This window comes from Vanessa tameamea, chromosome 7, assembly GCF_037043105.1.
Source record: "Vanessa tameamea isolate UH-Manoa-2023 chromosome 7, ilVanTame1 primary haplotype, whole genome shotgun sequence".
NCBI lineage: Eukaryota > Metazoa > Arthropoda > Insecta > Lepidoptera > Nymphalidae > Vanessa > Vanessa tameamea.
In genome coordinates, this window is record NC_087315.1 from 6628071 (window position 1) to 6646770 (window position 18700).

At 31.4% G+C, this 18700-nt stretch overlaps 1 protein-coding gene across 1 annotated transcript in view; it reads right to left on the bottom strand.

Moving 5' to 3' along the window:
• Window positions 1-16879, bottom strand: part of LOC113401292 (discs large homolog 1-like protein) — a 28994-nt gene extending 12115 nt beyond the window's left edge. The window contains exon 1 of the mRNA XM_026641147.2: window positions 16427-16879. Within this exon, the coding sequence (XP_026496932.2) occupies window positions 16427-16742 (316 nt within the window). The 5' untranslated portion in view covers window positions 16743-16879. The remainder of the gene's footprint in view (window positions 1-16426) is intronic.
• Window positions 16880-18700: the final 1821 nt, after the last annotated feature.

The following is an 18700-nucleotide window of genomic DNA, read 5'->3' on the forward strand; positions in this document are numbered from 1 at the left end:
TTTTAAAAATAAGGAACCTAATTTTACAAAAAAGGCCTTCATGTTATTATATATTAAATTTAATATGTTCAATTATTATAGAAATAAATAACATATGATCTTAAATAAAAGCAAAAAATGAAATTAATAAATTACATAGATTTTTAATTTGTTTTTTTTTTCAAATCGAATTTTGGCAAAATAATTTTAACAATTTGGTACGAGCAACTCTACCGTACCGTCGCTATGTGGTCGGTCATGTTCGTAAAAACAATGTTTGCCGATGTACAAATATTTAATCTGAAGTACTATAGATGCCATTTATAAAGGTGTTCCTTCCTTAGATATTTTTTTTTTCCACCTAACGATCTTTATTCAGACATATTAAGAAAACCAGCTGCAATGCGTCACTGAAATTTTACACGGACTGAGTGAATATGTGAACGTGTAGACATTTTATGCATTTAATATTACAAAAATTGAACTATTCATGACAATTTTAATTAAAAATACATAAATACGAACACGAATACTATCGAGTTTACTCGATTCTCGTTCTTAACAAGGTATTTGTAACAAATAAAACATTATAAAGGCCTCTGTCTCGTTAGCCGTTTAAAAAAGAAAATATTTTCCTGAATCGCTTATATTATCTTTTTTGCACAATTATTTCAGAAAGTATTCATTTTTGTGATACTATTACTAAATTATTTATGTACCTTTGAAAGGGTTGAAATATAATATATTATATTTTTCAATATAAACAATTTATACTAATATTATAGAGGTAAAATTTGTTTGTTTGTATGTAATCTCTATAGCTAATAATCCAATTTTAAAACTAAAAGAACTATATTAAAAATAAAGATACTATGGTTAATGAAGTCGGTTAATACTTATATATATTTATATTATATATATTTATATATATACCTATAAACTTCGGGATATGTTATTTATATTTCATTATAGCTTATTTTATTGTCATTATAGCTTAGAGCAAGCAAAAGCTTGAGCATATATAAATATTTATTTGTTCAAGTTTATGGGTTTAAACCGGGCTAGCGTCGCTATACGGATGAAAATCAGCGCAGTGGAATAAGTTCTAAAACCTCCAAGGCTCCAACCTTCGAAGGCCTCCAGCTGCAGAATATTTGTGAACGGTTACTCCACTGTATTCTTTAACATATTATCATTATACTACGATAAAATTAATGTAGCGTATATCAAACGCTAGTAATATAAAACGGGATGCTTTGTTATTTTAGGTCACGATGTGAGGCATTAAGTTTCTATGAAATTCTTATTACAGTTACAAAGTAGAAAGAATTTTCCAGGAAAAGGAGTTATTCAGATTTACAAGAAGGTTTTTTTAATGTAATAGCAAATGGACCATCTGATGGTAAGTGGTCCCCAATGTTGTTGACATTGGCGCTGTAAGAAATAATAATTTATATCCATTCCTTACATCACACGTTGACAGCTCAGATGTTACGTCACTTGTGCCTGTAGTTACTCTAGATCACTCACCTTTTAAACTGGAACACAACAATACTAAGCATTGCTGTTTGGCAGAATATCTGATGAGTGGGTACCTTTCAAGATGAGCTTGCACAAACCCTACCATCAAGTAAAAATGTATTTATATTTTATAATTAAATAATAAAATGTATATTTATATTATTACTTTCGAGTATAAACTGGTCTTGTAATTTTGAGCAACGTTTTTCTACTGAGATCAAATCGACATTCGATTTATCTGAAAATATATTAAAATATATTGCCTACTTGTGACAAAGGTTAACCCTATTACTATCCGTATTTTGTCGATATTTTAATGAGCTCGTTTGTTTTGTATATTTTTAATCACATTAATTCAACATTGAGTATATTGTAATAAATGTATATATGTTAATTTAAAATATTAGTACTTTTGAATAACGTATGTGTTTGCGTGATGAAGAATATTTGGTTATATCAACTATTAAGCTTTTGTTTATAATTTTTTTTAAAAAGGAATTTAGGCATATGAACCAACTAACTAACGCATTTATCTTATGATATGTATGTCTTAGTATTCATTCGTTTCATTATCCAGATTGGAGATGATGTTTTAGATTGTTAGCAGTATTCTATAAATAATCTATACTAATACTATAAATGTTAAAGTAACTCTGTCTGTCTCTCTGTCTGTCGCTCTTTCACTGCCAAATCAATGAACCGAATTTGATAAAATTTAGTATGAAGCAAACTTGAACTCCAAGAAAGGACATAGGCAACTTTATGTGCCTAAAGCATGATAACCAACCCCTAAAACGCGAGCGAAGCCGCGGGCGACAACTAGTATGTAATAATTGATAATCTGACTAACGTCGTAAACTCGTAAAAAAGCTAAAACGATTACGTTGAAGTTATCACAATACACAGTTACACACAAGATACACAGTTTTTGTAAATAAAAGTACCTACTTTTCCCAATAAAAAAAGGGTAGACTACCAAACTTACTTGGCACTTTTTTATTTATACTAACGATATTAAAATTAGATAAGTAGTTTTTTATAATTTATAATAAAACTAGCGACACGCCCCGGCTTCGCACGTCTTACAACGTTCACCGTTTTTCAGTCATTATTTGTATTGTACAAACCTCTATGTCCCCGCGTTTTAAATCTGTAATATCTTCGAAAATATTCATTTAAATTACATGCTGTAAAGGGCCATTTTAATTTATATTAAACTCACAATGTATTTAGGGTACTTAATTGGTTAAGGATTAATGCTGTATTGCTTAAAATCGCTTTGAAAATAATCCATTATTTCTCATAAAAGTAAAGGATAAAAAATATTTATTGTGGGTTATCCCTAAGAGATAGATACCATTCTGAACTTATTTGAAGATCTTTATACGGTGTACAATACTGTAATACATTACTTAGATCTATCTTGTAGGGTTCAGCCAGCGTTTGCAATGTAAGCGCAAAAAAAGGGTTTATTTACGACATAACTTCAGAAACTTCTGAAATTATCAGTGTTTCTCTACCATATTGTGCATGTATTATACATATAAATCTACCTCTTGAATCAATCTATCTATTATAAAAAATCACATTAAATTCTGTTATGTAATTTTAAAGACCTAAGCATACACAGTGACAGACAGCGTCATTTTAACAGTCACTAACAAAGAGTGCACTTACTATTCTCTCACGACATGACCGGTTTCTGACCGAAAGAAACGGCAGCACGCGTTTTCCGAGACACAGGAATTTAAACAGTTATTGGTCTGACTCAGAGTTGGAACCAGGACCTAGGGGTTCTGTAAACCTATAAACTAGTTGCTAGTTTAAAGGTAATTGTGGCAGTATTATGGCAGTGTACATATTAATATTTTATAGATTATTGTAAAGAGATAATTTCTTTGTGCGTTTACTAACATTTCGATGCTCGCATGCACAGGAAAAGATCGAATAAAAAAATATTTTCATTTCCTACAGACTAGTCAGGGGTGAAATACCTCAAATTGACATATAAATTCCGCGTCACACGGTCATTGTTCCCAGTTTCCAGTTGAATTTTAAAGTCACGTGTATGTCAACATTTTAAGCTATGACAGCTAGTACTATCAGATAATAATTTTTGAGTGTTTTCTACGTAGAAATACTTTTGTTGCAGTTATTTCTTTGTTACTTATATTCTAAGCTTTAACTCTTTCGTTTTTTAATTTCCTGGAATAAAATCTCCAGTACATAGAAACAGCAAAGGTGTGTGTGGCAATGAGAATACTTGTATCTTAACCAAAGGTTGCAGGTTTCAATCCCGGGTAAGCACTATTGAATTTTTATGTGCTTTATTAATGTTATTAATTAATCTTATACTCAGCAGTGAGAGAAGAAAACGCGAACAGAGTGGCAGGTGAAAATTTGCCACATATGTATCCACTACACATATTGGAGCAGCGTGGTTGACTAAACCGCAAATCTTCTACTCAAAGGGTGAGGAAGCCGCGATCAGCAGTGGGACATTTACAGAGTGTTACTTTTATTTGTTACTATTTTATGTGTGTGTATCAAATGAAAACAAAATAAAATGTTTTCTAAAACAGATTTTTTGCTAAGTTCCTTATAATGTGATTGTAATTCTATTTTTTTTATTTTTTAGACTACAATGTCTACGTGCATTGATACTTCATAGCTTAAAAATGATAAAAAGGTCTTTTTTAAAAGCTTACTGTTACTGTATAAAAATAAACTTCCAATTTACTAGATCGATACTCGTCGCTGGTCATTCTCAATTTCCCGGGGGAAATATACTACTGTCTTCACTCAGTCAAGTTTTTAGTTTATTTTGAATTATCTATAGGCAGTACTTTGACCCCTGAGGGAGTATCCCTTTTTAAAATACATATAAAATATATAATCCATCTCGTAAAGAATATTCCTTAACAACCAATACAGCGACAACTCAAGCTCATTTGTTTTCCTCAGGGGAAATCTTCAAAAGGACTCTAGGGGAACCGGTTTATGTGGGATTCTTACCCATTTATACCACAACGATAGCCGCCCTCGTCACGAGTAGGAGATGCTGTTAAACTGTTTTAAAATACGCTCCACTCGTAGCCTGATAGAGCCCTACTCAAGAATTAAGAGTGGCAGCGGATGGCAGCGGTGATGACTGTCCCCAAATCACCTTATCTGACTGGATTCATTCGTTTCCCCGTGTACCATTCCTCGCGGAGTCGGGTAGGCCATGTCGATAGAGCCCTCCAGTGCTTCAGCTCCTTCAGTGCACTCGCGAGGGGCGCGTTTTGGCCATTCTTCTGGAGAACGCATGTCTACTCAAAGACTCTTGCGTTCATATGCAATAATATAAAAATAGAACTAATGCCACCTCGGCTTCTAATTTACTTCTATATAAAAATAAGTTATTTTAATCATATCCATACTTATATACTTATCCATACTATACTAATATTATAAATGCGAAAGTAACTCTGTCTGTCTCGCTTTCACGCCAAAACTACTGGACCGATTTCAATGAAATTTGGTACACAGATAGTCTAGAGCCTGAGAAAGGACATAGGCTACTTTTTATTTGGAAAAAGTGCTGTATGGGGTTGAAAAGGGGGATGAAATGTTGTAAATTGTTGAAAGTATTGTCATTTTTAGAACTAGAAGCATAAAACTTATATTTTAGTCTGTATACTTATAAACTAACATATCATGACACCCACTAAGGAGCGAATTTTGGAAATTCTACCCCTAAAGGGGTGAAATAGGGGTTGAACGTTTGTATGGAAGTCCGTATTTTTTTAAGTTAGAAACATGAAACTTTATTTTTGGCATACTAATTAAAAAAGGAGTAGATACTTATTTAAGTGTTTCTGCATTTTCTACCCCTACGGGGGTGAAATAAGGGTTGAAAGTTTGTATAGAAGTCCATCATTTTTAAGATTGAAACATGAAACTTTATTTTTGGGATACTGATCAAAAATATGTAGATATGTATTTAAGCGTTTCTAGATAATCTATCACTAAGGGGGTTAAATAAGAGTTGAAAGTTTTTATGGGTGTCAGTCATTTATAATTTAAAATCATGAAACTTTATTTCTGGAATACTGATAAAAAATGAGTAGATATATACTTAAGCGTTTCTAGATAATCTACCACTAACGGGGTGAAGTAAGGGTTGAAAGTTTTTATAGGAGTCAGTCATTTTTTAAGTTGAAAACATAAAACTTTATTTTTGAGATACTGATTAAAAATGAGTAATTACGTAGTTAAGCGTTTTTCGATATTCTACCTCTGAGGGGGTGAAATAAGGGATGAAAGTTTTTATGGAAGTCCGTCATTTTTTTAAGTTAAAAATATGAGACTTTATTTTGGAATACTGATTAAAAATGAGTAGATTTGTATTTAATCGTTTCTGGATATTTTACGCCTAATGGGAGAAATAGGGGTTGACATTTCGTATACAGGTTAGCCTGGAAGTCCGTCATTTTTAAAGTTAGAAGCTCGAAATTTTATTTTTAGGCTACCAATTAAAAATGAGTTAATTCGCATTTAAGCGATTCTGGATATTCTACCCTAAGGGCTGAAACACACCAATGTGGTATACAAAGAGGTCTTAAATTTACGTAATATTTTAAAGTCATTTGTAAATATATTCATATTCTACGCGAGCGAAGCCGCGGGTAACAGCTAGTACATAATATGATCATTTACTTCTATAAAGTTACATTTATTTTGGTGACAAAGTGTAGTTTATATTTTAATTTCATAACAAACAGTAATGAAACAATTTTTATTTTTTTGCACTGTTTGTTTTAGTCTACATAAATAAAATAAAATAGCCTTTATTTCGAATTCCAATTTCCAATTTACATATTGTTTTCTTTTCTTCGTCAATCTTTACATACCATAAAACAAAGTCGCTTCTTGTAGATTTTTTGTTTGACGTGATCCAGTCGAATGATAAGTAAGCTAGGATAATTACAGGAACAAGAGTCAGCATATTATATCACATGGGTTGGCAAATAATTCAGTCTCCTTTTCTGAAATGAACAAAAAAAAAACGAAATGATTGGCTTGAAATCCAATTATTATATATATTTTTATATTTATAAGTGGGATCAATCAGTAAAACATGTACATATATATATTACAAATATAGGACTAGGATGTACACACACGTGTTTATATGGCTAAATATAAGACTACTAAAGAATATAAATTACTCAATACCTTTGATACAGATCAGCAAAGTAATTTTGGATTCGAGAATATATAAAAATACATAAAAGAAAAAAGCGAGATAAAAAACTGTTGCTTGATAATACAAGCAATATGAGCAACAAGGCTTAAATATCTCTCTTAAAGGTCAAGTAGAAGGCAATCTAATAATCTTAATGTTATACCAGACTATAAATTATATTTCATTTTTATAATGTCTCAACTAAAATGGCTTATTCATTTAATATTACAGTTGATTTAAAGTATTAGTAATTAAATGGGTTCATTTCCAAGTCCGAACAAATGAAAGTAATTAAATCTGGCATTACTTTCGAGTTCTGACTGGGTTTATATAAATCACTACTTTGATTAAATAACTGGAAATAATAAATAAAATAAAATACTGTTCCCTTTTAAACATTTGCCTATCGTTGATCTTTAGTTACTAAGATTTATTAATAACAAACCCCAATTTCAATGTAACCATTCAGGTAAATTAGATTGAAGATATTTTATTAATAACTAGTTGTCGTACGCTGCTTCGCTCCCGTTTTACGGGTTGTTCGTTAGGTGTTAGGCTTAAAAAAATAAGCCTATATCCTTATTTGCACTTCAAGCTTGCTTCAAACTAAATTTCATCAAAATTGGTTCAATGGTTTGGCCGTAAAAGAGCAACAGAGAGACAGACCAACAGACAGACAAAGTTACATTTATAATAATAGTACAGATTACTTATTTTATTTGACAGGTTTTTTTTTTACTTTAGCAGTTTTTGTTTACACATATACAGACGCATAAGCACCAATTTCGATATTGCTAACTTCAAAAATATCAAACTTCCATGCAAACTTTCATCACCCATTCAACCATTTATGGGATTTATTTCGAAAAACGATACCACAAGTATATTTTGCTCATAAGCAGAAAACTATAAACCGAAATCTATATTTGTACCATCCAAAAAGTAACTCTCTTATGTGATAAAATTTTCAAAATAATTGTAACAGCTGTATTGAACTTATAAAGACCACTCTGTACTTTATTTAATCTATTTAAGTCAATTTAATTTTTAACATTAGACATGAGGAATTTAGAGATTTTCATCCCCAATTTAAAGCCATTAATTAAATTTATGAATTTTGAAAATTCTTCCTTAAAGCCCACCTACGTTCCTAAAGGAATTCTTGTGCAATTTTCATCCTGTTACACATCCGACTTATGCGGTGCAATAATAATTTAATTAATATTTACGTAATAAACATAATATATTACATAGTAAAGCGTAACTAAAATTCACAAAGTGAACCATTCTAATGAAAAAAAATACAAAAACAAATAAATCTTCAATTGAATGATTATAATCCATGTAAATTGAAGAGTTGTCTTTGATATTATGTGAAGCCATATATTTTGAGAGTAAAAATTAAATAAGTTGACTCAATAAATCAGTCAACAACAGTCCAGCTTTCATTTACCGCACCACAATTGACGTAGTTACATTTGTAAAATAAATTTAAAGTTTCTGTGAATACCTAAAAACTAGATATAAGATCATAACTAAATGTTACAAAAATAAAATAATATCATAAGAATTATTAACATTAAATCCTTAAATATATACAAATATGAATTAAAATAGTTACTGTTTAGATCTTGACCACGTGGAATGGTGGCAAGAATGCTAGCAGCATTTCCCCGTTGAATCGCAATTCCGATACTCTGGGCAAAAAACGAACCAGCCCTCCTGTCACAAGTGGAGGCAATAAGGCGAGGTGTTATACTTTTAATGAAGCTTTTTGCACTACTGCTCCAAGGGCCAAGTGTTTCGACAGCAAATGGGACAAAAAAGTAATTTATGTTACAATATATTATGACACACCACATCAGGAACCGCACGAAGTGGCCCAACGCATTCGTGTCACTATGAAGGATAAGATTCTGAAAATGACAGAGTTACTCGCCATAAAAGCGAAACCTTGGCATCTTGGATACTAGGAAACTAGACTAGGTTAATGGGGTATATGTATGTGGAAAAACAATATAGATCATGAATAATTTTTAAACGATACCGCAAAACAGAGAGCAAATGAATTAAGACAAAGGCTAGCGTAACGCTAAAACCTCGTGAATAAATTACACTTGTATATATCCTCAATAAATTTTGTGGCTCAATCATAGTAAACTCATGAACTACCCTAGGACAATTATAATGAAGATTAGAATCACTGGTGTGAAGGGGGCCTTACTTTAATATAGCTTACTAATCATAACTACAGATATTAGTCAGTAGTTGCTATGCACGCACATAATTTAATGGACGTAGCATATGACCAAAATGTTCTGTCAGTTTAATAATTCGTACTCATTACTAAGAAATACCCATGGTTTTATATCTGAGACGACGAGATATGCTAACGCTATAATTCATATATACCCAGGTGTGTAAAACTCAAATACCGGGAAAAATGTTTTTATAAATAAAAATACCAACCACCTTCTTCATCCGGAAGGCCAAGATTAGTAAACGCTAAAGGTGCTAAGGGATTATAACTTGAAAATGTTCACAAAAAAATCACGCTGCGATGTTGACGACGCTAAGTAAAAACGAGAATAAATAGTGGTGAATTTAAATGCAATCTTTTTAGCGTAGCCATTTTATATATTTTTTAATATATAAGGTCCTTACATATGATTTTTTTTTTTTTGTAAAATATATTTAATTAATCAAAGTATAGGTACACCGTTGTTATCTATGCAATTTTGCCATCTCATAGTTCATTGATCCCTTTACTAAAAAACCATGGGGGCGAGAATCAATAAACTCTTTGTAGGCGGTTTGGACTGCATCGGAGTTGTAAGAAGTTCTCCAAATTCCGGAAAAACCAAAAACGTACCGCGCTCTCTTTTGCGACACCAGCGCCGTACACATCCTTCGAGCTGTTTCTGCAGCACTGGTGCCACGGTGGAACACGTGGTCGTACGTAAATATACTGATATTTCATATTTTCGATTGTGCGGTAATAAGCGACGCCAAAGAAAAAAATAATGAGGAAAAAACAAATGAATGACCGTTTTCAAAACTCAACTGTACCAGCTAAATGAATTTATAAATTTATATTTGGAATTATTAACCAAAGAGGAGATATTTCAGATCAAAGTGGTCAGTAGGACCAAACGCTAATTTCATATGCAAGGAACTAATATATAAAAATGCAGGCTTATATTCCTTGGTCACGCAATAACTTGAGAACGACTTTACTGATTTTTTTTTAATTTTTAGGTTAGTTTAATAATACAAATAAAATGATGAAAGGAGTAGGATGGTTTGAAAATACCATGATGAAACGAATAGATAAAAATTAAAGATTTTGATGTAACGATAAAAATACATAAAAAAAAAATCATGGCAATAGTACATAATTATTAAAATGTTTGAAATGAATTATGTACAGAAAAGGGAGGGTTGCTTTTTAACAAAAATTGATTTGATTGACTTTAAAAAATGTTAAAAATAATACAAAATACTATAAATTTTAACACTGAACCTCTAATAAAATTTAACGATTTTTGGAGTCCGTGTATAGCCCTTACCTGATAGATTATACAAATCAAGACTACAAAAATCAAATAACATAAATCTAATTGCCCTCTATATTTTTTCTAATTTACTATTAAAATGTGTTGAAAAGAGTTCAATCATATGGTTTTTTCGTTTGTAATGCCTCTAGCTTTTATATCATTTTCTAATAAAAATGATATAAAAGCATTCAAATCATCACATATTCCAAAAAACCACAGTTCAGATTTCAAGATGGAGTTCTAGGGATTACGGAAATTTTATTGGAAAACTTATCAAAGAGCAATAGGCATAAAAGATAGAACTGTCAAGTGTCTCTGTCAATAATAGTAAAAGCTGAAGAGTTTGAAGTTGAGGAGTATACGAATTTTACGTTATTTGTATAGTTTTATCATAACTTTATCTCTTACATCATTTACATTCACAAGAACCTGCGTAAAGACTAGGGGCGCCTCTGTAGTTAATTTTGTAATTTCATATGTTAGCTGTTTGTAAACGTGTACTTTAATACCAACTCATTAAGCGTGTAATTTTTTAGTGATGATTTCTTTGTACCTAATATTTACGCGTTGGAAACATAAATATATTACAATAAACGTATTGAAACAATAAACATTATTAAAAAAGTTATAATAATATGATCATGACTGGAATAAACATTAAGAAGAAACCAAAATCAGCAGGTTGTTGTATTGTGTTATGTAATAATACTTAAAATAAAATTGATTGAAGTGTAAAATTTTATTCGTACTATCAAAACCGAATGTATTAGAAGGTCGACAAAAGTGGATATAAGCAATTAACGACTATCTATAGAATATATTTTATTCTATAGATATATCCGATAATTTTTCCAACCAATTATAAACCAATTATAAACTATTCACTAACATTGATTTAATCTTAAGAAAAAAATTAACATGTAAATGTTTTTTTTTCTAATTCATATGAAGGCGTTCAGTTAGCAACAAATAAAACGAAGTAGTCATCGAATTAATCAATTCAAGTGGTATCGTTCCAACATAATATAAGTAGTGACTTTTTTTCGTGTGACTTTGATCAAGGGTGTTTCAACTTAGACAATAATATTTATCATCTACTAATAATTTAAAAACTGGAGTAGTGGCAATACATAAATGTAATCATGACTTTGACATATGCCTGACATATCAATGTTATTAACGGGATTTCTAGGATACAATTTTTTAAATAAAATATTAACAACTTTTGACTAAAACTTGAGTATTTATATTAAATTAGATTTGGTTATTATTATAAAAATACTATAGCTGTTATCAAACCTACGTAATGCACGAACAGATTTCAACTTTTTTTTACAAATTAGGAATATATTTTCATCTTTTTTATCAGATGACTGTTACAAATCCGAAACAATTACTTTTTGAAAACCCACTCTTAATAATAACCGTTTGAAATTTGTAAAATGATAAATTACTTTTTAATATAAGTATGTACTTAATGCTAAATTTCGCCACGTAATGTATTAAGTATACAATCTTTTTTATTTTTTCCTGAATGATGTAGTGCTGTTGGCCCTACTGGCCTTTACAGCGTCAACGGACGTTAAGTATACAAATATAATCTCACTTAGGTATAGAATTTTACTGAACGAAACTATAGCGCGGTTCAGAATTATGCCGTGAATGAACAACGCCATCTATTGAACTCTACTAAGAAAACAAACATATATGTATATCTGTGCAATCAATGGTCAACATAGAAATAGTATTTTAATAATAGTAATTATAAGTAATTAAATAAATATGTGATGTAAAATAAGTAATAATAAATAATAAATGATTCAAAAAGATTATAATCATAGTCTTAGTTTTATTCTTACTCGTTTAACCAACGAAAGTCAAGAAGATTATTATCAGCGTCTGAAACTGACGACCAACGAAGACACTATTAACGACGGAGTCCTAAGTACTCGTTTCAGTGATAGTTTAATGAAACACTAGAAGCCAGAGTCGAAATATTAAATATCGTTTCAGAAACGAAAAAAAAAATATAAATAATTATGATAAGTGTTGAACAATTTCGGGAGACGATCAATTTATATTTTTGCAAACATACAATTCGCTGTGTGCAATAAAGCTTTGTATCCACAGCTGCGTGCACTCCATTCCAGTCCAAAATATCAATTTGCAGACGATTGTAAATCGTTTTTACGTCCAGAATTGTTGGTGTCGGTAGGTAATATAATAAATTGTTTTGCTACTGTAATAATGTTAGGAAACGTAAAACGCAACCTCGAGCATTAATTTACAAGATTAAAGGTGTCGTATACTGAAGACATCTTAGCTCTCATCTCTGCGTAGCCGTTCAAGGGTACAGACGTAATGTTATGTTGTCTTAGTGCCTAAGCAATGTATAAATATGCGATAACATTAATCGTGATTGATTTGCTCGCATTTCTTGAGTGTATTGTCAGTCTCCGAAACTCATAATATTTATGATTTTTAAATGGGACTATATAGAAATAAACTACATTCTAACAAAAAATCAATTTTGAAAATAGAAACAATTATTTAAAATAAAAACATGAAAAGTTTAGAACATCCTCCTATTTTGAAGTCGGTTAAAAAAGCAATGTACTGCAATTACGGCAGAAATATTTCTTGATGGGTAGTGATTATTAACCCTTAACCCCTCTCAACCGCCTACGAACGGTCCTGTAGAACGCTAACGGCATTAAAGAAACATTAGGATGAAGATACTTGTTTGTATTTCAGTTCTTTACTCTTCAGCCTCAAATAAAATAAGTTACAACAATATCTCGTGATATTCTTCACAAACTTATAATTTTGGCAGAAATATATTATAATATTAAATATTAATATTCTGTTGCATAAGGAACGAATGATTTCAACTTATCTTGTCAATACCTATAAATTGAGGGAACTAAATAAAATTTATATCCAAACTTTACAAAAGCAAAAAGTTTGGAATAAATTTATAATTTTTCTTTGTAAAAGTTATCATCGAAAAAGAAGATTGCTGTTTCCAGGTGGAAAAACTTGTGCACAGGTCAATTTATTTAAACACTAATAAATAAAAATTTACTGCAATTAGCAATTACGTTTGAATAAAGAATATGCTATCTTTAAACAGATTGAAGTAAATTAGGCTTACAAAACGTCATTCGCTTGCATTACCTAATTTATTTGTTATCAGCGCATTGTGTAAACTACAACTACTACAAAATAAGAAAGTAATCTTCATTTGTATTTTTAATTACTTTGTTACGTCTGTCAGTAATAATAAAACTAGTAAATAAAATCAAATAAAAATAATATTTTATCATATAATATTTTAGCATGTATGTTCCAAATATGATAACGAAAATTCCACTCAAAAAGTACAAAAATGTATTTTGACTTTAATATTTCTGATGGTATTGTACATAACGCAAGGACTCCTGAAAAATGAACAAACATTATGGAGAGGGCAAAACCTCGTGTATACAAAGTACTGCTACAAGCTTTTCTTACGATGATCGTTACATCAATGTTATTTTTTCGTATCTCTTTCTTTATTCAGACCCTAGAAAAGTGATGTGGGTAAGGTCTTGAATAATTTAATATGATAACGAGATAAATTTATACAATATTTAACTAATATTTGCAGTTAACAATTGGATGCAAAATTTGAGATGAACTATGAATACAATATTTACAATATTACATTACATACATTAGCAGCCTGTAAATTTCCCACTGCTGGGCTAAGGCCTCCTCTCCCTTTGAGGAGAAGGTCTGGAGCATATTCCACCACGATGCTCCAAAGCGGGTTGGTGGATTATACATGTGGCAGAATTTCGTTGAAATTAGACACATGCAGGTTTCCTCACGATGTTTTCCTTAACCGCCGAGAACGAGATGAATTATAAACACAAATTAAGCACATGAAATTCAGTGGTGCTTGCCTAGGTTTGAACCCGAAATCATCGGTTAAGATGCACTCGTCCTAACCACTCGGCCATCTCGGCTCAAATACAAAGTTAATTTGTATAGTAAATAATTAAACAATATTTTTTAATTCTTAGTTTAACTTTTGAGTACATTTATGAGGTCATTAAAGTAATTTATATATCTTTCATAGTTTTCAGTGGTCGCAATGACAACCTATTTCTTTTTAAAATTAAATAAAAGCTTATAAAAATGTTCCAACTAATTAACCATTAACGCACAGTCTATATCTAATTGAGAGATATAAAGATGATAGAATGAGGTGTGCTACACTAAGTGTTTTGTAAAATTTTCATTTAAAGTTCAAAGAGATATATTTTTAAGATTCATTATGTTTATTAAGGCTTGGTGGCTGACCTTTGTGCAAGCCTGGGGTAGATACCACTCACTCATCAAATATTCTATCGCCGAAAATCAATGCTTAGTATTATTGTGTTCCGGTCAGAAGTGTGAGCCAGTGTAACTACAGGTAGAAGGGACATAACATCTTAATTCCCAAGGTCAGTGACGCATTGGCGATGCGAACGGTTAATATTAACACTTATCATCAGGAAGCCATTGAACAGGCTGTTTACATATCATAAAAAAGACAAATAAATATGATTAAATTGTGCGGTGTTTATGATTATACAAAAGAATATTAGTTTCTAATAAAAAACAGAAAAAGAAATAACTTTAATTTCGGAAGTAGCTGCAGTGACTGTAGTGTTACTTAAATATTATACGTAACGAAAAAGTAATAAAACTAGTTTTCATACCTTTTTTTTTGTTAGTAAAATATCTCAAAGCAGTTAACCTAGAAACTGACAGGTATTAAAAAAGCTTTAACGTTTTAAAAACTTATTTAATAAAAAAAATGTTAAAAATGAATCTCAATGAAAAGCATTCAATCAATTTGATCCAATAAATTAATATATATAAAACTGAATTTTAGAACAGAAATTTCCATCCATTTTAAACTTAAGAGAACACTGAGCTATGACATTATTAATTTTACTACTGAATGAACCGTACTAGTGTTATGAGTTAAGCCGGTTTCACTTACTTTATTATTCGGTTAACGCTAATGTGAAACCGGATTACTAGTAATAATGATGTTATTAATATTTTTTGACATTAAGCTTGTCAGTGCTATTGTAATTATATACACGAATTCATCCATAAATCAGAAGTAGTTTTGTAAAACTATAATAACAGTGTCGACACGCAGTTGAACAATTGGCTATGTTTGAGTTTGGAATTCAATATGAAATTGAATTATACATATAAATGTTGAAAACGACCCATGTTTGTATTTTTCAAATCCAGCTCTGCGTCGACGTCAACTGTTATTTATCATAGCACACATAAGCCTGGCAATTTTTTACAACTTTCAACAACACAGTATAAAATGATGGTTCTTATTCGACATGTTACGTTACGACAAACAAAAACGAAAGTTACGATGCTTAGAATTTTATTGCATAGAATAAGTTATCTACACAATTTTAATTTTTAGTTTTTGAATTTGATACTCGTATAAGTTAATATAAATTTTTACAATTATTTTTCAAATATTATTATAAAGGTAAAATGTTTATAATAATATTTTTATTTAATGATATTTTAATGTCTGAACATTAAATCAGATATTTCACTTTGAATGTTAATTGACTTTGGTGTTGAATTACTTTCCTTATAAGTGCTTCAGAAATTCAATTCCATCGGTGTCATTTATAATTTTGAGGTGAAAAACGTGATAAATTTGATAAATTATCAAATTAATGAAGTCCTCCTGACTGGCCACGGTGAACATTCTCATGAGAGATAAGCGCCCTGCGCAGAACCTATTATTGTGCACTCGTGCGTTTGCAATCCTAAGGAAACCAATGGGAAGGCTATCTGATACGACCGAAAAGATTACGTGCTTTACGACGCATGGAAGTAAAGATAAACAATCCCAACTTCCAGACTCCAGGTTACAACATCGAATTTTACGAATGTTTAATCTCATCAACTTTTTTGGACTGACTTGGGATTTGAAACTAGGATCCGGAGATATGTTGCCCTAAGAAATAGACCAACGAGGTAGTCGAATATAAATAAATACAAATTGCGGATTTTATTGCACACTGGATATAAAAAATATATATATTATATTTAAACTTACATTCTTCCTTAATTTGCAGCTCAATTTTGTCTAAGTCCTCTATTTCATCATCATCGAAATCAGTCTGTACAGTGACATCTCTCGTGAACCTCTGTAGTGCGATAACGTCAAAAGTCGCTCGCTCGTTAGGACTGGGCACACGCTGTGTGCCCGATGCCTCTTCGTCAGGACATGGCGTGCTCGAAACTCTCGACGGTCTCCTATATTGGATGTCTTGTGTTTCAAGTCGAGCACGCTTGCATGCTGTGCATCCGCATAAAGATCCGCGTACTCGCAGCAGCCACACTAGCCCGAACAGCGCCATCCACGTGCTCATACTGTGTACACCACCACCATCACATTTCACTGACACTCGCACATATATAAAACGTTTAAAGTTTATACACGGGTCATATTTAACTAAATCATATTAAATTTGTTTTGTCAGTGACAAAGTTAAACAATTCTGCAATTATAAAATAAATATCAGGGTCGACATACACAAATTATCAAAATTAGAAGAAAATAATATACACGTCCGTTTTTTGAAATTGTGGATACTTATTGATAACATAAAGATTTAGTTTTTTAGTAATTATAGTTCTTTAAGTTAAATTTAGAGCCGAGATAGCCCAGTGGTTAGAACGCGTGCAACTTAACCGATAATTTCGGGTTCAAACCCAGGCAGGCACCACTGAATTTTCATGTGCTTAATTTGTGTTTATAATTCATCTCGTGCTCGGCAATGAAGGAAAACATCGTGAGGAAACCTGCATGTGTCTAATTTCAACAAAATTCTGCCACATGTGTATTCTCTCAACCCGCATTGGAGCAGCGTAGGGGAATAAGCTCCAACCTTCTCGTCAAAGGGTAATGTAAGTTAAATTTAATCATGATATCATCTGAATAAATATCAGTTTTATTATGTTCAAAGTTATAATAAACAAAGACGCGGGTATGATTATGTCGTGCTCGTAAACCTATGATCCTCATCCTAGGTTACCTACTCTTCATGAAAGTTCTTATTGCATAAGTGTCATGGACGTCTCGATAAAATGATTAATGGTGCCTATAAAACGTAACCCAGTTACATCGACAGCAGTGCGAAGTATTCATAAAAAGAATATCATTTCGTTACAAATGTTCGCTGAAACTCCCTCTAGAGTATAAATTAATCCTAAAAATATTGCGAGTTATTGGCAAAGCGTTCCGAAGATATCGTATTTTAAATTCCGTGAAGGAAATTTTTTCGACGCGCATGTTATCTAATAAATAATAGAAAACGATGAAGCTATACATAACTTCATTTTAATGTTAATTTCTGTTAAATCCATCTAAGTACTTTAACTCTTTAATAGCTTTTTAATAAAGATAAAAATGTTTATTATTTTTTTAAGCGAACTACAGTTATAGAGTGGAACTGTGCTAGTCATAAGTGATGGATGGTTACCTATATGATCCTAGATGTAATTTTCTTAAGATTATTTCCTTCACCGTCAAGTGCGATACGAATTGTAGGCATAAATTTAGCACTTCAAAAATTTAACAGTCCAATAACAGATTTCAATTCGTGAATTCCTAATATATATTTTTTTCATTCATTTCTTCTTTAAGTTTACTATTGTTTAATACCCGTCCTATATAGTAAAGCTACCCGTCTGTAGTTCGTACGGGTAATTCACAAAAAATGACCCGTCCCATAACAAGAGGGGGACCTCTTAAAGTTCAACGTTCCAAGAATTATTTCTTAGCAGGTTACGTTATAAATTAAACCTATGTCCAAATTTCAATTTACTAGTCTAGATAATTTGCTCTAATAATAATTATATACAAATATGTAAGAGCCGAGATGGCCCAGTAGTTAGAACGCGTGCATCTTAACCGATGATTTCGGGTTCAAATCCAGGCAGGCACCACTGAATTTTCATGTGCTTAATTTGTGTTTATAATTCATCTCGTGCTCGGTGGCGAAGGCAAAAATCATGAGGAAACCTGCATGTGTCTAATTTCAACGAAATTCTGCCACATGTGTATTCCACCAACCAGCATTGGAGCAGCGTGGTGGAATATGCTCCAAACCTTCTCAAAGGGAGAGGAGGCCTTAGCCCAGCAGTGGGAAATTTACAGGCTGCTAATGTAATATATGTATAAACTATGAACAATTGAACATGGCAGATACGCAACACGAACATTTTTAACTCAAATTTATCCAAAAATGCTATAACACATTATCTTAGTAGAGATTAGCCAATTTTAAACCGCGTTCTACAATTAGCCCACTTTTGCTCCTCATGT